The 23,943-nt window shown below is 40.7% G+C and overlaps 1 protein-coding gene across 7 annotated transcripts in view; it reads left to right on the plus strand.

The window, feature by feature from the left end:
* The window catches only part of DST (dystonin), a 496,183-nt gene that overhangs the window by 342,335 nt on the left and 129,905 nt on the right, over nt 1-23,943 (plus strand). For 3 of the 7 annotated variants that reach the window (XM_060308075.1, XM_060308076.1, XM_060308077.2), the window contains 11 exons: nt 3,656-3,784; nt 6,030-6,118; nt 7,146-7,281; nt 8,381-13,837; nt 13,957-14,106; nt 14,247-14,462; nt 14,636-14,785; nt 16,169-16,402; nt 17,618-17,770; nt 19,846-20,079; nt 20,755-21,021. In XM_060308075.1, coding sequence (XP_060164058.1) covers nt 3,656-3,784; nt 6,030-6,118; nt 7,146-7,281; nt 8,381-13,837; nt 13,957-14,106; nt 14,247-14,462; nt 14,636-14,785; nt 16,169-16,402; nt 17,618-17,770; nt 19,846-20,079; nt 20,755-21,021 — 7,215 coding nt within the window. Of the gene's footprint in view, nt 1-420; nt 3,356-3,655; nt 3,785-6,029; nt 6,119-7,145; nt 7,282-8,380; nt 13,838-13,956; nt 14,107-14,246; nt 14,463-14,635; nt 14,786-16,168; nt 16,403-17,617; nt 17,771-19,845; nt 20,080-20,754; nt 21,022-23,943 lie in introns of those variants that run through there. The other 4 variants (XM_030841045.2, XM_070046680.1, XM_070046681.1 and 1 more) reach the window with 2 other exon arrangements.

A 23,943-nucleotide genomic window follows, 5' to 3' on the forward strand; every position in this document is an offset into this window, starting at 1 on the left:
TCTAGTGATTTACTTGAATCTTTACTACAAACTACAGTCTTCAATTTTTAAATGTTTGAGATGAAAAACACAGAGGTCATGGCTATCCTGTCATATCTGTGGGATTCTATTCCGAAAAATTTGACCCTAAAAAAAAAAACTAGAAAAACCAAGCAGTTAACTTTAATTTCTAACACGTTTTGTGGACAGATTTTACCTCCTGTCTTTTTTAGACATAACATTTTAATACCTTAATTGTCATCTAAAGTTTAAACTTCAGACTGTCAAAATAATATTTCTTGTTCCTGAACCCTCTTGGGCTTGAAAGTGTTCTTCTCTTATCTCATCTTTGTTATTCTAGGAATTATATTTGGATTAAGAGTGGGTAACATGACAATGTTCTTTAGATGACTTTTAACGTCTTATAAATTCCCGTTACAGATAGCTAAGAACAAGCAGTATGCTATGCACACAGAAGTCACGGCATTAAAGCAAGAAAGGAGCCCAGTCCCCGGTGCTGATGAATGGCTGCTTGAAGGGTGCAGGGCACAGGGTGGACTCAAAAGAGATTTTCTTAAGAAGGGCTCAGAACCAGAGACCTTTCAGAACTTTGGTGGTGATCATGCATGCTCGGTCAGGGATGATGAGTTTCAGTTCCAAGGGCTCCGGCACACTGTGACGGCCAGGCAGTTGGTCGAAGCTAAGCTTCTGGACATGAAAACAGTTGAGCAGCTGCGACTTGGCCTTAAGACTGTTGAAGAAGTCCAGAAAACTCTGAGCAAGTTTTTGACAAAAGCCACCTCCATCGCAGGGCTTTACCTAGAATCCACAACAGAAAAGATTTCATTTTCCTCAGCTGCCAAGAAAATCATCATCGATAAGATGATGACTTTAGCATTTTTAGAAGCTCAGGCGGCCACGGGTTTCATAATTGACCCCCTTTCAGGGAAGACCTATTCTGTTGAGGATGCAATCCTTAAAGGTGTGGTTGACCCCGAATTCAAAATCAGGCTCCTTGAGGCAGAGAAGGCGGCCCTGGGGTATCCATGTTCTTCTAAGACACTGTCAGTGTTCCAAGCCATGGAAAATAGAATGCTTGACAGGCAAAGGGGCAAACATATGTTGGAGGTGCAGATTGCCAGTGGGGGCGTCATCGACCCCGTGAGGGGCATTCGGGTTCCTCCAGAAGTTGCCCTGCAGCAGGGGCTGCTAAATAACGCCATCCTGCAGTTTTTACATGAGCCATCCAGCAACACTAGAGCCTTTCCCAATCCCAATAATAAGCGAACCCTGTATTACTCAGAGTTACTGCGCATGTGTGTCTTTGACGTAGACGGGCAGTGCTTTCTGTTTCCATTTGGGGAGAGGAACATTTCCAATCTCAATGTAGCGAAAACTCACAGGATTGCTGTCGTCGATACTAAGACAGGAGCAGAACTGACTGCCTACGAGGCTTTCCAGAGAAACCTGATTGAGAAAAGTACCTACCTTGAGCTGTCAGGGCAGCAGTATCAATGGAAGGAAGCCACGTTTTTTGAGTCCTATGGGCGTCCCTGTCGTGTACTGACCGATACTAAGACAGGATTACAGTTCAGTATCAGCGAGGCCATAGAGCAGGGAACCATTGACAAAGCCTCCATCGAAAAGTATCAGGAAGGCTTCCTCACACTCACAGAACTTGCTGATTCCTTGCTGAGCAGGTTAGTCCCCAAGAAGGACTCGCGCAGTCCAGTGGCAGGGTACTGGCTGACTTCCAGTGGGGAAAGGATCTCTGTGCTAAAGGCCACACGTCGGAATCTGGTTGATCGGATCACCGCCCTCCGATGCCTTGAAGCCCAAGTCAGTACCGGGGGCATCATTGACCCTCTGACCGGCAAGAGGTACCGGGTGGCCGAGGCCTTGCACAGAGGCCTGGTGGACGAGGGGTTTGCGCAGCAGCTGCGGCAGTGTGAGTTAGTCGTCACGGGGATCAGTCACCCTATCAATAACAAAGTGATGTCAGTGGTGGAAGCTGTGAGTGCAAATATCATAAGTAAGGACATGGGAATCCGCTGTCTGGAATTTCAGTACTTGACAGGGGGGCTGATTGAGCCCCAGGCCCAGGCCCGCTTGTCGATTGAAGAAGCCCTCCAAGTAGGGATTATAGATGTCTTCATTGCTACAAAGCTCAAAGATCAAAAGTCCTATGCCAGAAACATCCTCTGTCCTCAAACGAAAAGAAAGTTGACATATAAAGAAGCCTTAGAAAAAGCTGATTTTGATTTCCACACAGGACTTAAACTCCTAGAAGTGTCTGAGCCCTTGATGACAGGGATTTCCAGCCTCTACTATTCTTCACAATAGGACCTGTTTATAGAACCAGAGTCAGGGGTGATGCTGTCTAGTTCGTCTGCTTTGTCCACAGCTTGATGGTATGAGATCCACGGCCTAGTAATTGTGTGACATGCTTGAAGCACTGTTAATTTCTTGAGGGCTGGAAACACCTGACTGCTCAGAAGAGAGAATACTTTTAATTTAAAAATTTTTTTAATTTTTTTAGATAAAGTTTTATTGGAATGCAGACACATTGTTGTGTACATATTGTCTTTGGCTGCTTTTGGGTACAAGGACGGAGTTGAGTAGTTCTAACAGTAACCATATGGCTCACAAAGCCTAAAATATTTGCTCTCTGGTCCTTTCCAGAATAGTTTGCTGTCTCCTGATCTGGAAGAATTTGCATCACTCCTTTAGACTAAACGTCAGGAGGCTTGGATTTTAGACTCCATTCTGCCCAAGAGAGAATACTTTTAAAATGGAAAATAACAAAAGATTTACTGCTCTTCATAATGGTTCCATTTAGCTTTGAGATTCGTTTTTTGACTCCTACCCAAACTAAATAAAAGTATTTTACCTGGAATATGGGATAAGCTTGAGGATCTCCAGCGAGTTTACAGCATCCTTTCTTCAGAACTCTGCATCACTGCCTGGATCCAGCCTGGTGTCAGGGTTCCCATTTATTAAATGATTCATTACACTCACTGAAAGAGCACTTAAAAAAGAACCGTGGAATCGCAGAGGAAAATGTAAACTTGTTCTCACATCCGTGAGGCTGTAGTGTTTCAGATTGCCTTGAAAAATGAACATTTTTAGTTTTTCTGTATGTCGTAATCTTCTTTACATATTATATTTTACCACCATCTCCCATTTCTAGTTACGACTTTGTAATTAAAAGCAGCATTATGCATGGGTTATGTGTTGGAGGAGAGGGAAGGTTTTTCTTCGTTCTGTGTATTTTTTGTTTTGTGTAGACTTTATTCTTTCAGCTTTCCATTGTCTGTTACTTTTCTGTCATGACAGTTATGATTGTAATGCTAATGCAAAGGCAGCAATTCAGATTTCTTTTAGTGCTTCATGAATAAAGTTGAGTTTTTAAATGTGTTATATTAATAGACTAGCTAGGAGGTTAGGCTGATCATTCAAGACTATTTCTCACAGCTTGCTTTGCTACCATAAACATTTTGGAAGTACATCTGCTACGTGACGTGTTGAATATGGTAAAAAATGAATAAAATATCTCGATAACCTGTGTGTGATGAAAAAATATTTTTAAATCCTTGTTTTCTGTGGAGATCACTTTAATGGCTCGGTAATTTACTGGAATATATCTTTTTTTTTTTTAACCACTCACACCTGTCAGAAGTCACTGGAAGAAGAAAAGAAAGAGCATGTTGAAAAAGCCAGAGAATTACAAAAATGGGTATCAAATATCAGCAAGACATTGAAAGACGGAGAGAAGGCTGAAAAGTCTTCCTTCTTTAAGCAAAAGGTACTCACCGAGGTCCTGGTTTAATAATAATGATAATATCAATAATTATAGTGGGGAGAATTTACTGAGTTGATACAGTCCACCTAAAAAAAAAACCCTTTAATTCTTTAGTTTCCCCCACTTCTATATGCAGTTATAATGAGGATCAGAGACGTTAAGTAACTTGCTCAAGGAATCACAGTATGTGGCAGAAGAAGCTGTCTCTGCTTCCAAAACCTGGACTTCATCAATATTAGTCTCACTGTTAGTCAACCAATATGTGGGACTGCTTTTCCTCACAGTGAGATCTGCTTCCTGATCGCTTTGATGAACGTTGCAGGAGAGCAGAGTCACTCTGTTTGGTGCCCTGAGTACATTCATGCACTCTGTGTCATAAAGAGTTGCAAGCTCGTTCTTAGAATAGAAACAAAAAGTTTCAAGAGCAACAAACTGCAGACCAAGATGTTAACATTTGAGGGTCTCATTTAGTTGTGCTTTTCTGGGTCTTTTCTATTTCCGAAAGAAGTGTTCTCCCATCATCCACTGGAAATTCTAGATTCTTTCCCTTCCCTAAATGAAGTCTTTAGTTCTGTAGGCTGTGTTCTGAACCCCACTACTTGACATAAGTTGAGTGGCCACATTTCGTGAGATGTTACTGCTCTGAGGTGTCCTTTGGGCTGTCCCACCTGAAGCTCTTAGGGCACTGAGTTAAGCAGTTTTGCTGCTGCTACTGATAATGCTGGAATTGCTACTATATTTTAAAAAATAAATTTCCACTAAGTAAGCAGTATTTTTCTCGATTATGTTTCCTGCACTGCACTGCTGCTCCTGCCTGACCTGTGGAAACTACAGAGGCAATCATTAGCTTTCCCTTCCAGCTCTGCATCAGTACACACTTGTCATCACTTGAAACAGACATTTTTGACATAATCCAATAACAGAAAGCTTCAACATCTTGTCTCATTTCGCCTATGGCATGAGGCAGATGAACCTTATTTGAGGTTCCCCCGGGAGAGGTTTATAGACCTGAGTATTTACTTGAATTCTCATTCAGTTGAAATAAAGCCAGCTTAGCTCATAGTCTAGCAAACTACATTTTAATAGAGTGTGGGGGAAATAAGTTGGAAAGGAAAATTACATTTAGTGTTTTAAACCCAAAACCTTCAAAGCAATTTTATGCGAGTATTTAGTTTAAAACATCTTCTTCATTTTCCCCCTGTCAAATAGGAAAAGAGCTAAAATAGGGACACAAACTTAGCAAGGATTTCTTGAGAGAACAAGTTTCTTTTCAGGAACGTGGTTTATAAACGCTTGGTATTTCCTCATTCTGTAGTTCTAAATTCTCCAAAATTTTACCGACCAGTGTTAGTTTTAGACCTAGCAGACATAAAAGTAGACAGATACCTTTGCAATGCAGATCATGGCCCCAGTTATAAATCTTGAATAACACTCGATGGTCTCTCTGTTGAAGGATATTTAAGGTAATTTGATGTCAGTAATAAATGTGTCTTTCAAAAAATCAGTATTGCCTCATGATTACCTATAGCCATGAAAAATAGACTTTAGGCTGACTCTCAGTAGAATACGTCTGGGGAAAATACACCTTTTCATTGTCCCATCATTTCATTTCTGCTCACTTAAAAGAATGGCATTTACTTTCTGATATTACTTTCTGATATTCAGAAATGATACAGAGAGGAATTAGGAGAAAGTAAACAGGTTAATTTTATTTCTCTGTCTGTCACAGGCGACTTTTGCAAGTGAAGTCCTAGTAATAGAAATTATTTAATCTTGACCTGCAAACCTAGAGAGGAATACTTCTAGAGAGGAATTTTTTTCCAAAGGAGCTTTGTATCCAGGAGCTTGGGGGAAGGAAGGGAAGGTTTTTGTTCCATGTTCATGTATCTTTTTGAGGATGGCAATGTTCTTCCAGTGCTGAACGTCTGGCCACCTGGGGTATCATTAAGGCATTCTCTATTCGTGGTTGGGCTGGGACAAATGCAAGAACCATATCATGCGGTATTATTATTTCCTCGTGGAAATGATGGCCTTAGGGTTAGAGGGAGGGACTTTCCTTCATCGTGCATTCTCAAAAGCAGTCTTCTTATCCAGGCCTGTGAACCAGTAATAAGTGATGGGTATTTACTCAGATCACCTGAAAATATTCCCATCGTGTGGGTCTTGATGAAAACTTGGAGTTTTTTAAAATGACTGTTGTGTCATCTTTGTGAAGGAAGAGCTTGAGTGTGTTTTCTTTACCTCGCAGATTTCCAGTGAGGAAATATCAGTCAAGAAGGAACAATTATCTGAAGCACTGCAAACTATGCAGCTCTTCCTGGCTAAACACGGAGACAAGTATGTTGGTTTTCATTAGGTCTTTTATTTGAAGTAGGGGAGTGGTCTTCAAAACTCTTAGCAAAGTAGAGGATGGTAAATTGCAATGTAGAGTTTAAAAATGGGACTCAATCACAAATTTACTTAGTAATATAATAACCTAAGACTATAAACTTGGCTATTTAATTGTCGCTTTTCATCACTCTTGGTCTTTACCAAAACCCTGAAATGTACTTATTACCCCCATATATTGCTGATGAGGAAACAGGCTCAGAGAGTTTAGGATCTGTAGCTAGTGAGTAAAGATGCCAAGCCAAGTCTTGATTCTGAGTAGTACTTACTCTCCAAGACCTACCTTTTGGAAAATGTGTGTAAATACGTTCTTCATTTTCTTAGCTGAGAACTGTGGCAACTTAATTTCTTGTGGTTTGGTCCTACTTTTTGCAACAAGGCACTTCATATATTTCAGCTAATGCCTCAGACAGGGAAGGAATCTACCCTTTTCTTAAATATTGTTTGTCTGTCATCTTTAGAATTACTCTAGAATGATTTTATATTGTACCTTAGGTTAAATTTATAAGGAAATTGGGTTAATTTCCTTATAAATTTCCTCTTTATTCATCCTTCTGCTTGAACAAGTTTCATCTTGAGTCGTGGTACCTTACTTGTCCCTTTTCCATGTTGGAACTAACAATGGGATCTTTCCCTCTGTCAGACAACAGCTTGTTGTAAAATAACAACAACAGTTGTTATTTTAGAAATTTGTATATGCTAGAGAGGTGCTGATATATTAGTTTACACTCTTTTCCTTTAGTCCTTTTCCAGGCAAGAGAAGGATTCCTGGATGTTTTTAGGGTCATAAGGGCCATCCTTAATTTTCATATACAACCATTCTAAGACCTGAGTAATCTGTATATGAGATTATATTATATTTTATGACCCTATGTTAATTTAGGAAAGTATTCTTTGCAAAATCATCGAGGCTAGTGTGTCATCTTTATCACTTGAAGACTTATATTCGTTTTTTCGTACTTTCTGGTTATTTTAGAATGACAGACGAAGAAAGAAATGAATTGGAAAAACAAGTGAAAACTCTCCAAGAAAGTTATAATTTACTCTTTAGTGAATCTCTGAAACAACTACAACAATCACAAACCTTAGGAGATATAAAGGTAGAGGAGAAGGTAATGTTATTTATTTAGAACATGAGGCTGTTTTAAGACTTTTAGTTTAACTGCATGATTGTAGAAATATATGTCAATGACAAAGAAATGACCTTGAGTTGTGTACATGGAAGAAACATGGGTGGGGTTTATTTAAGTACTAGGAGATTTCAGTGTTGTTCATTAAATGCAGTCTTACACTTGCTGTCATCAATTTCTGTGACATCTTAATCTCTGCCTTGCATGGTAAAAGGAAGGAATCATTCATTTTTCTAACTCTTCTCTGTCAAAGCCATTCCTCTACTGTTATATAGATATATGTTATATAGATATGATAGATATTCTACTATATAAATATGATGGTATAAAATAGTCTGTGAGTCACCTCTAAACGTGACATTGGAGTATTAGGGGATTTGTCTGATTTTCAGAGATATCCATGAGATTTCTTTGAGAAATACTGGGCCATATGTTTTAGCAAGGATGCTCTAGCATCTTCTTAAAATATAACAGAAATAGCTTAAAATTTGGCCTATCCTTAAACTTTTAAAACTTGACAACACATATTCAATACAAAATCCAGTGTTCAAAAAGTTATCTTTATACTCAATTCCCTCACTCCCTGGAGTACTTTACATACTATTTGTCGTATTTTGAGGGTATGTAACAATTTTCCTGGCTCATGGGTTTTGACTATCTGTGAAGAAGTCTGTATGCTGTAAACATCAATAGCATGGGGTTTGAAACTCTCTCTTGTGTCAGGAGACTAATCTCACCCGATTGCAGAGAGCATGGTTTGCCTTCTAGGTGTGTGTCCTGTTTCCTCACCCTCATCATTTCCTGTGTCCTCACTAACCTTCTTAATGTACACGATATGAAGTTTTCAGTTCACAGATGCATGTCGTTTTCAAAGCTTTATCACATCCTGTGCTCTCGAATAGATCACTGACATAGATCACTTGTGCATTTGAGCTGCTTAACACTCACAGCCTTGCCGCGTCTTGGTAAGTAGAGGATTTTTATGTCGAAGTGTCTTTTTTTATAAGAAAATGCAAACTAAGTTTCATGACGCTCTGCCCACCCTCATGTCACTGACTGAGACTTCATGCTTTCCTTTCAGCTGGATAAAGTCATCGCAGGCACCATTGATCAGGGCACGGGAGAAGTCCTTTCTGTCTTTCAGGCCGTGTTAAGAGGCCTCATTGATTATGACACGGGGATCCGATTGCTTGAGACCCAGCTCATGATTTCTGGGCTTGTTTCACCAGAATTAAGAACATGCTTTGACCTCAAAGATGCCCAAAATCATGGCCTTATTGATGAGCAAGTTCTTAGCCAACTCCGAGAACTCAGTGAAACGAAGGAGATTATTTCTGCTGTGTCGTCCACCACAGTTCCAGTGCTGGATGCTCTGGCTGAAGGTGTGATCTCAGAACCCATGGCCATCAGAGTTCTTGAGATCCTGCTTTCCACGGGCTCTCTCGTTATTCCGGCCACAGGAGAACAGCTGACGCTGCAGAAGGCTTTCCAGCAGCACCTGGTTTCCTCTGCCTTATTTTCTAAAATCCTGGAACGGCAGAATCTGTGTAAAGATCTTATCGACCCCTCCACCTCTGAGAAGGTGTCTTTAATAGATATCATGCAAAGAAGTATTTTACAGGAAAACACAGGGGTGCGGCTTCTGCCTGTGAGGCCACAAGAAGGAGGCAGGATAACGTTAAAATGTGGGAGAAACTTAAGCATTTTAAGGGCAGCTCATGAAGGCCTCATAGACCGTGAGACCATGTTCAGGTTACTGGGTGCGCAGCTGCTTTCAGGAGGTCTGATCCATTCCAAGTCTGGTCAGAGAATGACTGTAGAAGAAGCCGTGGCAGAGGGGGTGATGGACAGAGACACTGCCAACAGTATCCTCACCTACCAGGTGGAAACAGGCGGAATCATCCAATGCAACCCCGCCAAGCGTTTAACTGTCGATGAGGCAGTCCAATGTGATCTGATAACGTCCAGCAGTGCCCTTCTGGTCCTCGAGGCTCAGCGAGGCTACGTGGGCCTCATCTGGCCTCACTCTGGGGAGATATTCCCTACATCTTCTTCCCTGCAGCAGGAGTTGATTACCAATGAATTGGCGTCTAAGATCCTGAACGGCAGGCAGAAAATCGCTGCTCTTTACATTCCAGAAACATCTCAAGTCATTGGTTTGGACGTTGCCACGCAACTCGGAATCATAGATAATCACACAGCATCGATTTTAAAAAGTATAACGCTGCCCGATAAAATGCCAGATTTGGGAGATTTCGAAGCTTGTGAAAATTCCAGAAGATGGTTCTCTTTTTGTAAATTCCAGCCATCCATGGTCCATGATTACAGGCAAGAAGAAGATGTTTTTGATGGAGAAGAGCCAGTGGTGACTCAGAGCTCAGAACAAACTAAAAAATTATTCCTGTCTTATTTGATGATAAATAGCTATATGGATGCAAACACAGGGCAGAGGCTTTTGCTGTACGATGGAGGCTTGAATGACGCTGTTCAGATGCTCCTGGAAGGCTGTGGTGCAGAAATTGATGAGAACACGCCTGTAAAAGAATGTCTTGATGTCATAAGACTCCCTGGCGTATTTCTGAATAATGCTGCAAGTAAAGAAACGAGTGAAAGTACAGCTACACCAGGTAGTTTTGATAAATGTCATTGCAGAGAACCTAAACGTAAAAGAACCTCTGAAAACGCCATAGATGAAGAGTTTCAGGAACTGGGAACTAACGTTACCAGGAGTGAATTTCGCCAGTCAGAAAACGTGGCAGATATACTGGCAACTGATTATAAAGTTAAGGATTCATCCAGCCTGTGTGTTCCTAGTTTGATATCACATTTAACAGAGCCTGGACTTGCTGAAGTTAGCCTGCTCAGACAAGACTCTGAAAACAGACTTGAAAACGGTGAAAATCAAAGCCAAATAGAAACAAAGGAACATGCAGATGAATGTAGTCATTCTAAAAACCTTCAAAACTTTGCAAGTGATTTGATAAGTCCTATAGTAAAATCAAAAACTAGTAGAATCTGTGATTTGAATGAAACGGTGAATGAAGATAATATTAGCAGGGATTCAAGTCTCTTGGACTATTCCCCCAGGCTGAGTGCCTTGTTAAGTCATGATAAACTGAGGACCAGTCAGGGAAGTTTTCATGATGTACACACTGCAGAGAACAATGGAAATAAATGTGAAGCCTTTACATTGCCATTCAGTGACCAAACCATGTTATCGGGTCAAAGAATAAGAGAAAAATTTCAAGACCAGTTTCTGGGAATTGCAGCTATCAACATCAGTTTACAGGGAGAAAACGCTGTACAAAAATCTTTCGGTATTGGTTGTAGTAATCCTCAGGTACAAGATCAGAATGATGAAAAAATGCTTGCTGCTTCTCATCAGGAACCCGAAGACGAGCAAAGTGAGTCCACGGTGGAAGGGTCCTCCTGTGCCCTGCCCCTGAGGGGTGGTAGTCATCACATCAGCATGGCTCACATTCATACCCCATCATTTGAAGGGGCTGTCAGCGCCAGTGCTGGTGACTATGAAACATCACTGCTGGGTGATCAGCAGAGCGACACAGAAACAGATACAGACAGCGATGCTGACTTTTATGACACGCCCTTGTTTGAAGATGATGACCATGATTCCCTGCCTCTGGAAGGTGATGACCATGGTTGTCTGCAGCCCAAGGACTATGATACGCTGCCAGAGGAAGATGACTGGGCCGCTCCTCCTGGAGAGGCTTTTTATGATGTTTCTAAAGAGGATGAACATTCTTTGGGGACCCAAGGGGGACTGGTTGATAGCTTAGGTGTGAGGGGAGAAGCACAGTCTCTGCAGGATTTTCTCATAGTTGCTGAGAAAGCAGAATTCGATTCTGGTGAAAGAATCCATTTAAATTCACTTGCCTCCTATGAGGTGAATGGACGGTTGATGGAAATCGTATCAGAACAGGACAGCACAGATGACCTTGAAGGTGATGAGTCTGACTCATTGACTGACCATGAAATTGTAGGAAGAAAAGAGAGCTTCAGGACTCCATTAAATTCTGAGGATGCTGGCTGTTGGAGAGGGAGAGAAGAGTATGTAACTGGGCAAGAATTTAAATCTGATCCCGATCGTTTAGATTCTGTGCAAAATGAAGAAAGTTATGGGGACTCAGAGTGTGACAGTAATGATCAGGACGACGATGATGACGATGGTGGTGGTGATGCCAAAGAAGAAGGAGCAGGAGGTGAGGATGGAAAGCCCGTGTGCCAGGACGAGACTGAGGGTGTGGATGTCCCCATGTGTGTCACCACTGCACCCAAACCGGGAAACAGCCATGCAAGTCAAAGTAGCAATAAAACGATTCTCCCGGATCAAAAGCACCATCATAGTTCTTTGGAAAAACAGCAAAGTGTAAATGTTTTGCAGCCAGAATCAAGTAGTAAAAGTAGCTTGGTTCCTGAAAGAAATAACCTTCCAGAATATGCAACTGAGGTTGTTCGAAAAAGCAAAGATCTGTTGAATCATGAGATGGTCCTTAAGGATAAATTGCTGTCTGTCATGAAAGACACTGAATCGGAAAACGCTTTAAGCCCTGTTGGTGTTTTACATAATACTAGTGTCGGTTCAACTTCTGAACTAGCGGATGATCTAAAGAACACAGGGGTTAAGTTGATTCAAGGGCCAGAATCTATGGACTCTGTGAAAGGTGGAAATCCATATTATGAGAATGTGACACTTCAGGGTGACTCATCTTCTGATAAAGACATTTGTTCTGAGCCCAGTTTAATAGTAAAACCTGTGGAGGAAAGCCATTTGTCATCCAGAGTCTCTGTAACTGACCAAGATCCTCAAGGCAATGGAAAAGATCTAATTAAAAGGAGAGCTGACAAAAACAATATACTAATAGAAGATGAAACATTGGTTCATAAAATGTGTGCAGGTAAAGGAGAAGTGCTTATAGAAGGTCCTGTAGAAGATAATAAATGTCTCAGACTTTTGCCCAGTAAAAGTACAAGGGAGAGTCTTGATTTAGTTAATAGTCCATTTCCGTTCCCACACATCACACACAGTGAAGGACATAATCAGGAAGGAAGCCTTAAAAAAGCAACAGTAGCCCTTAAAGATGAACCAAAGAATCTGCCAACAATAATTAGCAAAAGTCCCGTTCAATTTGAGAATCATGAAGAAATTTTCGATTCCTCAGTTTCCCAAGTGATCACTGATGACATGACTTCAGACATGACCTTGTCTGAAAGGAATACAAGGATTGAGAAAGATTCAACCACCGATGGACCTGAAAAAGAGCTTGATCTGTTTACTTATTTAAAACACTGTGCTAAAAATGTGAAAGCAAAAGACATACTGAAACCAAATGAAGATACCCCAAGCTGTATTCTAGTAGCTTCCCCTCCCAGGAATGAGCACGTGCAATTAGGAGTTAATAATGTGAAAGAAAAGGCAGCTCTTGCCCAAGAAGACTTACCTCCAAAGGAGATGGTCCAACAGAAGGATCTTCCTACTAAAGAAAGTGTCTCAGAAGGAGGATCAGAAATTCCTGAGTTCACACCAGAAAGAGATGAAAGCACACCTTCAGTCTTCCCTCTTATAGATGCCGAGGGCCTTGGGAAACATACAGATTTTGTGCAGTCAGAACTCTGTGCAGATGGAACAAGAAATAACTCCAGTAACACTTTAAACACTGACTGCTCATCCTTAGAAATTAACAGTGAGAAAGGAGTAATTGAGCAACAGGCACGAAAAGAACCAGCCTCATCTCCAGGAGTCCAGGAAAACGAGGTTCAGATTCCTGAGTTATCTCAGGTCTCCATTGAAGATGTCGAGGACATCTTAAAAGGTAGATTGAAAGAAGGTCATACGAATCCTCAAGAGCTTGGAGAACCTTCAGCCTGTGCAGATACTAACATTTCAATTCAAAACTTAATTAAAAGAGTTAGCTCATCATCATTGGTAAGTGAAGCATCTGGTGTGTCTGGCGACTCTAAAACCAGTGACTATGGTATTTCCCCCATGAATAACTCACCAGAACTAAAAGCAGAGGGCGGAGAGGATCCGCTCTGTACTGCAAACCTCAAGTCTGAGCTGCTTCTCGATATACTTAAGCAAAATCAGTATAGCCAGAAAATTACGGGAGCATTTGAATTGATGAAAGAATTAACTCAAATGGAGTGTGATCTAGAGAAAAGAGGTAGGACATCTGAAGTTCTTCCTCTGCAACTTGAAAATGTTTTCTGCAAGCTGCTTGCTGATGGATATTCAGAGAAAGGAGGACAGGGTGGAGAATTGAATCAAAAATCATCTACAGCTTCTGAGATGATGGATGAAAAGCCACACATTCTTGATGATCTTAACAGCAAGAGAGAAAAACCCCATTCCCTTAATTTACAAAATATGAAAGAAAATGGACCAGAAAACTCTCCTGTCTGTGCATCAGCATTGCCAAGAGGCAGGAGGCTGGAGGAGCTATGCGCTGAATCCCCAAACCGTTTGGAATGTATTTCAGGGTCAAAAGACATGGCTTCTGGAGACAGCTTGATGGAACAAGTAAGTATACTTTACATTTTATAAGGAAGTAGCTGCATTTGGGAATAATCCCATACATTTTATTTGCTTGAAAATCTGCATAAAGCCTATTGAATTAACATGTCCACATTTGTGTTTAGTTTTCCAATGAGCTACAGCAGTGTTTACAGCACAGATCAAAGATGTGCGAGTATTTGGCTTTGCTTCAAGATATGAGGCCTCCCTTAGGTAACCAGGAGTCTCTGGATAACAATCTAGAAGCTTTGAAGAACCAACTTAAACAGCTAGAGGTAAGAATTGTCTGCTGCCGGTTATGGAGGGTAGTCAGCTGATATTAATTTGGAAAATTAAAAAGAGCATTTTTATATTTTGAATATTAGTTATATTTGTGTTTCTCACTAGGTATATCTGGGATGTGTATTTTTTGCAGACATTTGAATTGGGATTGGCTCCAATTGGTGTGATTTTAAGAAAAGACATGACGCTGGCAGAAGAGTTTTTAAAGTCTCTGCCAGGTGACTTCCCCAGGGGACAGCTCGAGGACCTGAGTGTAAGCCTCCAGAGTCTGCAGACGGCCTTCTCCTCCCTCCATGCCTTGTCTTCAGAAAGAATGAACCACATCATGATGGCTATCGACTCCGAGATGGTAGGTACCAGACCGTCTCACGTTGAGTCAGAACTAGTGTTTGGGAGAAAACTGAGGGTTTGAAAATTTAGTCATAAGATGATAAACTGTTAAGCTCTTAACACAGGATCATTATTTGTAGGAATTTGAAATTTGGGGACAGACAGAAATGAACATGCAATTTTATTTTCTAGTCTAAACTAGCAGTTGCCCATGAAGAATTTTTGCACAAACTTCAGTTGTTCTCACGTTGGATATCAGAGATGAGCACATCTGTGAAGGATGTGGAGGTCATGATGGTTCAAAATACTGGACACGTAAAGCAAAGCTTGGAGTTTCTCAAGGCAAGTGTCAAAGTCAATAAGACCAAGTACATCAGAAAACCTGTGGATTGAATGTAACAAAGGTTTAGAAAAAATGTGACTTTGCTGAAGCTATAAAGGATTATTTCCTTTTTCTCTAAGAGGTGTTTGTTCACAGTTGACTCAGCTATAAAATAATCACAGCCTTACAGATGTCATTCTGATGAGGTCCCTGCAGACTTTATAAAACTCTTACTACCACTGCATGTTGAGGTTGGTATTTATGTATTTATGTATGTATCAGTCACATAAAGACAATCATTTAAATCAGTCCTGTAGCTGCTTCATGGTATTAATCATTTCTGTCATGCCTTTCTTCCCCAAGTTCTTAATGTGAACAGCATCCCTCATGAATGGCGGGCAGTGACACTCCTGGCCTGCGAGTCAGAAAACTGAAATTCTGGCCTACTGGATTTATGTTTTAAATTCCCATGGTCTCGTATATGTGCTGCCACAATTACATGGATATTATAAATATTAGCAAGGAATATATTTTTAACATCTTTATTGGAGTATAATTACTTTACATTGTTGTGTTAGTTTCTGCTATATAACAAAGTGAATCAGCTATATGTATACATATATCCCCATATCTCCTCCCTCTTGTGTCTCCCTCCCACCCTCCCTATCCCACCCCACTAGGTGGTCACAAAGCACCGAGCTGATCTCCCTGTGCTATGTGGCTGCTTCCCACTAGCTATCTATTTTACATTTGGTAGTGTGTATATGTCCATGTCACTCTCTCACTTCATCCCAGCTTACCCTTCCCCCTCCCTGTGTCCTCAAGTCCATTCTCTACATCTGCATCTTTATTTCTGTCCTGCCCCTAGGTTCTTCAGAACCATTTTTTTTTTTAGATTCCATATATATGTGTTAGCATAAGGTATTTGTTTTTCTCTTTCTGACTTACTTCACTCTGTATGATAGACTCTAGGTCCATCCACCTCATTAGAAATAACTCAATTTCATTTCTTTTTATGGCTGAGTAATATTCCATTGTATATATGTGCCACATTTTCTTTATCCATTCAGTATTTTAATGTTGTTTCCCTTCAATGTGCTAAATGTACACAAGTTAGATCTTTACCTTTTGGCGGAGTTACATTTCAAGTAACTCTGCCAGACAAGGTTAATATATTCTGAGAGGGATTATTTTTTAATGTATTAATGACCATAGTATTGAAATAATTTCATCACTACCATTCAGTACGAATGAATGGCTTGACTCAGTGAATTGTGAAAAAATGTCAATAAAAGCTTGAATCCCTGATAGAAGAAGCATATTTATAATAAATGTTATTGTTAATAGAAACTTTCTATTGTGGCTTAACTCGCTGTTGGTAACTCATACTACTTTTTTCACAGAATGTGTTAAAAGACCTCGGACACACCAAAACGCAGCTGGAGACCACTGCCTTTGACGTGCAGTTCTTCATCTCTGAACATGCACAAGATCTGTCTCCCACCCAAAGCAGACAACTGCTGAGGCTCTTAAATACAACTCAGAAGGGTTTCCTTGACGTGCAGGAATCAGTAACTACCCAGGTGGAACATTTAGAGGCTCAGTTACAGCTAGAACAAGATCTCGATCGTCAGAAGGTCCGCCTCTCTTTGCGGAGTGGGAATTCTTGGTATTTAGGTCTTCAGTGTGAAACCTGTAATGTAAACCCCAGGGGTTGTGGATAAGAGAAGACAGGAGAGATTTTCTGGACTGGCAATGAGTGAACAGGGTATAATATAGCGATCCTACAATATATAAAAGTACTGTGTGCCATAAGAAGGCTATAATTAGTTGCTTTTAATTTTCATGACCTCCCTCAAACTACTGTTTTCAGAGGAGAGTTTTGATTTTTTTTCTAGGAGGAGGAAATGTAGATGCATTGAGAAATTTCTGGGGATAAATCGATGAACATGTGGATAGAGAAGGTTAAGGGTACCTTTTCCCTTTGGGAGGTGGGTGGGCATGGCAGGGTAGGGCCAGGCTCTGGAGCCAGGCTGCCTGAGTTTACACCCCATTTATACCACTCACTTGCTGTGGGACCCAGGGCAAGTCACTGAACCAGTTTTCTCATTGGGAAATTGGAAATCGTAGCAGTGCTTGCCCGGTAGTATTGTGGGCACCGATGAAAGAAAGAATTTAAAACCCTCAGGACCTTGCCTGGCATGTGTCAGGCTCCTAGTCAACATGGTCTATGGCTATAGAATAAATAACTAGTATGTATATAAAAGGAAAACAAAAGATGCAAGTAATGGCTGAATTAATCTCTTAGGGTGATTTAACGAATTATATTGAGGTGGTCCATCCAATAGCAATAATGAGCAGAGGTGGGGATGGAATTAGCCACAGTGATTAAGGAGAGATATTGCATGCAAGGCTCCTTTGATCACTTCTGGAAGCACAAGCATGGTCTCCAGCACGGTAACCTGTTTACACGTATTGAATATTTTAACAGACAAATCACCACTAACTTCTGTTTTGATATCATTTTGCAGAATTAATTGTGTGTGTCGCAGGTTTCAAGAGCTTCAGAAAGTGGGATGTTTCTTCCTGTCAGTCGGAAGCTCCATCTCTTACACATATGCGTGACCAGTGTTCTGTTGAGCTGTCATCCAAACGGGATCTCCTTCCTTGTACATGAGACATGCTCTCACTTTCTGTGTACCTTGCTCAGTGTGTACCCCACTGCTATCATGTTTACAGCATACTTAGGAGAGCTTACATAGAGGAAACTTGCAAAATGTGTTCTCGTAAAGAGCTATGACAGTAGTGAGTTGGTGGCCACATTCACGAGGCTTTGCTTTTGCTCCCTTCAGATGGTGGAGGAGCGTCAACAGGAGTACAGAGAGAAACTCCAGGGCATCTGTGACCTCCTCACCCAAACTGAGAACCGCCTCATTGGTCATCAGGAAGCCTTCATGATTGGAGATGGCACGGCTGAGTTAAAGAAGTACCAGTCCAAGCAGGAGGTAGAATCTAGCTTTGCATTAGTGGGTTGAGTTGATGTTAAGACTGATTACAAGTATTTAGAAAGCAGTTCAGGTTATTGGAAAGTAGTCATCATTTTAGCTTTTCGGAGGCAAGGTGCACCCAAGACGCCCCAGACCTGAGCTTGAAACTTTATACTAAGAGTCATACGTCCAGCTCCAACAAGCCAGGTAATTTTCCTGGCTTTTTTTTTTTTAGTGAGACATCGAGTGGAGGCGATATAAAGGAGATTGGATAGTGGAAATACCTTGTGTGATGAGTTAGAATTTGGATCTGTTGAAGCCCAACTCACTTGCAAATCAGGAGACATAGCCATGAGTTTGGGTTCTTTTTCTCTCTTAGCCCCATCCTATTCCTTTCATTGTTCTCTAGAATTTGTTTTTTTTCACTGAAGGAACAAACAATAATGACAGATAAAGTTTTATTTTGGTGTCAGGAGAAAGAACATTCTCATTGTAACGAGATCATCCAGTCCCAGACTCTACACATTGTCAGCTTTGTACCTTAATCTCTCTGGGCCTCACTGCCTTTGCTCAAACTTCCACTGCCGTGTTATTGTCAGACTCAAATAGATATTTTATGTAAAGTGACCAGCACAGTTAATGTCATATAGTAGTGGCTCAGTAAAGAGTGTCTCTTTCTTTATTAAAAAATATTTATTTATTTTAAAGTATAGTTGATTTACAATATTATATTAGTTTCAGATATACAACACAGTGATTCAACATTTAATATTGGCTTGGCCGAAAAGTTCGTTCGGGTTTTCCTGTAACATCTTACGGAAAGACCAGAACGAACTTTTTGGCCAACGCAATAGATGATACACCATTTAAAATTATTCTAACATATTGGCTTCATTCTCTGTGCTGTACAATATATCCTTGTATTTTTTGTATTCTATACATAGCATTCATGGATTAGAAGAATTGATATTGTTAAAATGTGCATACCACTCAAAGAAATCTACAGATTCATTGTGATCCCTAGCAAAATACCCATGACATGTTTCACAGAACTAGAACAAATAATCCTAAAATTTATATGGAACCACAAAAGACCCCAAATAGCCAAAGCAACTTTGAGAAAGAACAAAGCTAGAGTTATCATACTCCTGGATTTCAAACCATCCTACAATGCTATAGTAATAAAACAGTATGGTACTGGCACAAAAACAGACACAGAGATCAATGGAACAGGATAAATAGCCCAGAGATAAACTCACACAGCTATGGTCACTTAATCTACAGCACAGGAGGCAAAAATATGCAATGGGGAAAAGACAGTCTCTTCACTAAGGGGTGCTTGGAAAACTGGACAGTATCTCTTTCAATTCAAATACTTCCTAGAAAAATTTGGGGAGGCGTAAAATAAAACTATGGAGAAAAACAATATGAAGAGTTAAACATAGTACTCTATAGAGAATGAAAGTGTAAAGGAAGAAAAATTACATAAAGAACTCTAGACGAAGGAAAGCTGTAACTGTTGAGGAGAGATCTTACTCTGAGCTTCCTAGCAGCTAGGGCAAAGAAGCAAACATTTTATTTTATAGAGCTCTGGTATTTAGAAGAAGTCATCATCTTAGTATAGAAATTACATTAGGAATAATTTAGCTCATAACTTTGAGAACTATTTGTTTTTATCCTGAGCAGCAGATATATGTTAAAATTACATGTTTAAAAACAGAACATATAATATTACCATGTATTTAAAAGCTTTTATAAATGTACTCACATAATGTAAAAAAATCTGGTATGTGCAAATATGTATAGATTACATTTGTAAATACTTAATTGTTTTCAGTGTTTTACAAACCACATCCATTTGTTAAACTTGCAAATCTCATACCTTTCTTCATAATGTTCTCTGAGGTTTCAAATTATATTAAATATTGTGATTTAAATAAACAACTCAAATTAACAGAGTATTGAATATGCTTTAACAACCTGTATGTGCTAGATTCTTCTCTGCTCCCCCCACCCTGTTTTAGAATTACAATTGTGGAAGAATTAAATAGGTAGTAATTTACTAAGATTTTATTTTTCTTTTGTGTTATAAGGAATTACAGAAAGATATGCAAGGAAGTGCACAGGCATTGGCAGAAATAGTGAAAAACACAGAGAACTTCTTAAAAGAGAGTGGTGAAAAACTGTCACGAGAGGATAAGGCTCTGATTGAACAGAAACTTAATGAAGCTAAGATAAAGTGTGAACAGCTTAATTTAAAGGCGGAACAGTCGAAAAAAGAGCTGGATAAAGTTGTGACGACAGCAATCAAGGAAGAAACGGAAAAGGTCCTTATTCAAATATGTGGTACCCTGTTCTTACGGCTTTGTTGAAAATGATGAGTGTAACATCGCCTTGATTTATTATGTGGTATCAGGTGGTCGTAAGTGATGATTAGCACCAGAGACTAGAATTCTGGGTTTTCATGTAGGCAATTGACCAAATACTACAAAGTTCGAAGAATTGGCTTTGTTGAACTTTAAAAAAAAAATGTTATTGAGGTATAGTTGATGTGCAATATTATATGTGTCAGGTGCACAACATAGTGATTCATAATTCTTAAAGGTTATACTCCATTTAGAGTTATTATAAAATATTGGCTGTCTTCCCTGGGTTGTACAGTATATCTTAGTAGCTTATTTATTTTAGACATAATAGTTTGTAGGCTTTGTTAAACTTTTAAAAACAATTTAAGTGGGATTGTCAGGCTTTCTACTTGTGAAATGCGTGAGGTCCATTAAGTACAGTTAAAACTTTGGAATGTGTTTTTAAGAACAGTGGAAACTTCAGGGTAACTGCCTGTCGCTGTAAGGCTTAATTTCAGTGTGTTCAGTTTTCATTGTGGGTCTGGTTTAATTTCCCTGCTCTGATTTTCAATGATCTAAGTATTTGCTTTTGGAAAGTCTTAACACTCTTGCCTCGGCCCACATTCAAGGTTATCTATTGTGACCTTTCCTGGCCAGGTTGCAGCTGTAAAGCAGCTGGAAGAGAGCAAAACCAAAATCGAAAACCTTTTGGACTGGTTGGCAAATGTTGACAGAGACTCAGGAAGGGCAGGGATGGAACAGAAACAGGTCATTGAACAGAACGGGACTCATATTCAAGAGGGTGACGGCAAGTCGGTGATGGGAGAAGAGGATGAAGTTAATGGTAACCTGTTGGATATGGATGTTGATGGGCATGTAGCGACCACCCAGGAGAACCTGAACCAGCAGTACCAGAAGATGAAGGTGAGTGGTTTTAAACAGATGATCTTGTTAAAGTCTATTTTCAGGTCTGTAAAGACAGGAAGCACTTAGCACGTGAGTTATCTTTTCAAACCTCAGGGACCCTTGAGAGTAAAGTTCTTGTTTTAGGGTCATCAGTATGTCCATGTAAGTTATCGTGAGAATTCTAAGCAAGTGAAAAACAGTGGGAAATACATCATTGGATGTGGTGTTCTTCTCCGTGAAGCAGAGTTGTAAGGAATTAATAGAAATAACAATAGCTAATGTTCGTAAAGCAGTGACAGTGGACCAGGCACTCTTCAGAGCTCTTCCCATCGTGACTCATTACTGTGTTCATTTAGTTCTCCCCACCACTCTGTCAAATGAGAATATCATTACTATGGTGATGAAATTATTATTATTAATGTTATTCTCATTTTACAGATGAGGAAGCTGTAACTTACAGAATGAGGTGTCTTGCCTGAGGTTACACTTCTAGTAAGGGATGGAGTTGGGATTTTAAACTAGGCTGTGAGCTCAGTCCCTCTGCTAAATTCCAGCCCGGGCTTGCTGTGCCCTCCTGAGTTTACTCAAGTTCTCTCCAGACTTCAGGACATCTTTTTGGTGAAGGCTGTGGCTGAGAAGAGGAGTGAAAATTCACTGCATGAAAAATCTAGGGCTAACATTAATGCTGCTACAGGAGCCAAGGGAACATTTGAAAGCCATTTTTAAAGAGTCGCATAGTTGATCATTTTATTTCAGTGTGTGGCTTTTGATGGGCAGATGCCTGGGCCTCGGGAACATTTGCAATTCTGTTGTTTGCCTCCGAGTCTTTGTCTGGAGTCTTGGGAATAGAATGCCCTCTGTGAAGCTCTTCTAGTACAGGCAGTAGAAAGGAAACCAGAAGAGCTGGGATATTCATTACATCACAATTTCAAGGGGCTATTCCAGAACCTGACTGTAATTGTGTCTTAAAATGAAAAATCTAATGAATTCCTAAAGGAACCTGTGAGTCAGGTACAAAGGAGTCAGGAAAGGTTAGTAACTTGACCAAAGGAGTGAAAAATACCAGGGTGGACCCAGACATACAGGTGCCTTACCGGAAACACTTGTTTTTAGCCACAGCATGAAGTTTGTTTTCTGAACTTTTCACTGCTATGAGTATGAGAATCTGAAAGTGCTTCACAAATTCCTGCTCTCCTGGCAAAGTGGAGAGATGGCCCAGAGGCTCGGGAGACACGAGGGCTCTTGTACTAACTCTCTGCGCTACGTGTCCTGGGCCCAGCCTGTCTCCCCTCATCTGTAAAAGGAAGGGATGGGTCAGGTGACTTTATAGGTATTATATACATCTGTCTGACCACGGAGATGGTGTATGAATATAATTCAGATACCGAAGAGAGAGAAAAGCCTGCGGGAGAAAAGTTATTTAGACAAAAGTATTTGTCCTGTGCCCACTGTGTGTCAGGTGCTGTCACAGACAAGGGGACAAGGATTGATGAGTCTGTTCTCAGCTGGCGGCTGGGATCAGACTTCGCGGGAACAGCTGTCCCACAGCAGTGCTTCTTGGCCCTTTTCACTTGATGGCATAGAATGATATTTTCTCAGCCCCTGAGTGCTCTGTTCTAGGTAGTCAGCAAAGTAAATTCCCTGTCTTGGTGCTTGCCTGCTGGGGGGTGACGATAATAGGGCAGGCAGTAAACATCCAAATTCTGTGGGATGCCGGAAGGTGGTAACTTTTTGCCAAGTTAGGTACGGGTGGGCAGATGGGGTGGGACCACCTTTCAGGGTTAATAGCCTCGTCCAAGTAGGTCCACACGGGGGGATGAGATTCCTGCAAAGACTCAGAGGAGGTAGGGGTTGCAGGCAGGTGTCTGAGGGGAGAGCTGGAACCAGACAAGAGAACAGCTGGAGAAAGAGGTCCAGATGTGCCCGCGGGTGGGGGTGGGGTAGAGGTGGGAGGCCGAGTGTGTGGTGTGGGGAAGGGGGAGGGCCAGGTCGGAGAGGGAGCTCGGAGGTGATGGGATCAGGCTGTATGGCTCCACGTCAGACATTACAAGAAATGTGGAAAATGGCCCAAAAGGATTACTATGCTTTTTTTTTTTAATTGAAATATAGTTGATTTACAATGTTGTATTAACTTCTGTACAGCAAAGTAGTTCAGTTATACATATGTATGCATTCTTTTCTATATTCTTTTCCATTATGCTGTTTACCACATTTTAATGGCATATTGGGGTGGATGGAAGAAGCTGGTTATGGCTGGAGAGGAAGGGACTCTAGCCGCTGAGGCCCACACGGCTGAGGCCTGAGGGCGGGTAGCTGTGCACACCTGTGACCTTTCTGCCCCACACCTGTGACCTGCCAGATGCTCTGCTCTTGCCTCCAGGGTGGACTTTGATCCCTGACATGTGCCGGGCTCAACAGGCAGCATTCTCTGTGTGCGGTTTCCTGTGCTCCTTTCAGCAAACCTGTGATGTGTAGGGTTATTGTCCCTTTTTCCACATGCAGGAAACTGCGACCCAGTCAGCTGAGTAGCTCCAAGATGCTCCTTTATTATATGTGTTCCTTTAACTTCCTTTGGGCTTCTCCGAATGTATGTTGTTCTTGCTTACTGATGATCGTAGTGTTTTTATAGGTTTCAAATGATAGATTCTTTTTTTCCTATTAAATATCTTTTCAGGATCATTTCCTAAGAAAAAATACTGTACTTCCTTGATCAATAATTAGGTAAAGACATTGACAATCCCTTCAGGGGGCTCGTAGGGAAGGGATGAGTAAAATGAGAGCAGATTGTAGATGCTTGTTTTAAGGCTGGAACAGAAATTTGTTCCATTTTTTCCAACCTTCTCAAAAACAGTACTTTCCAGAGAAGATTGGAAATTTTAAAATTAGATTTTAAAATTAGCTGCTCACAAAGCAGCTTTTGCTTTTAGGAAGTTCACCATT

Source organism: Globicephala melas, chromosome 11, assembly GCF_963455315.2.
Source record: "Globicephala melas chromosome 11, mGloMel1.2, whole genome shotgun sequence".
In the NCBI taxonomy this organism is placed as follows: domain Eukaryota; kingdom Metazoa; phylum Chordata; class Mammalia; order Artiodactyla; family Delphinidae; genus Globicephala; species Globicephala melas.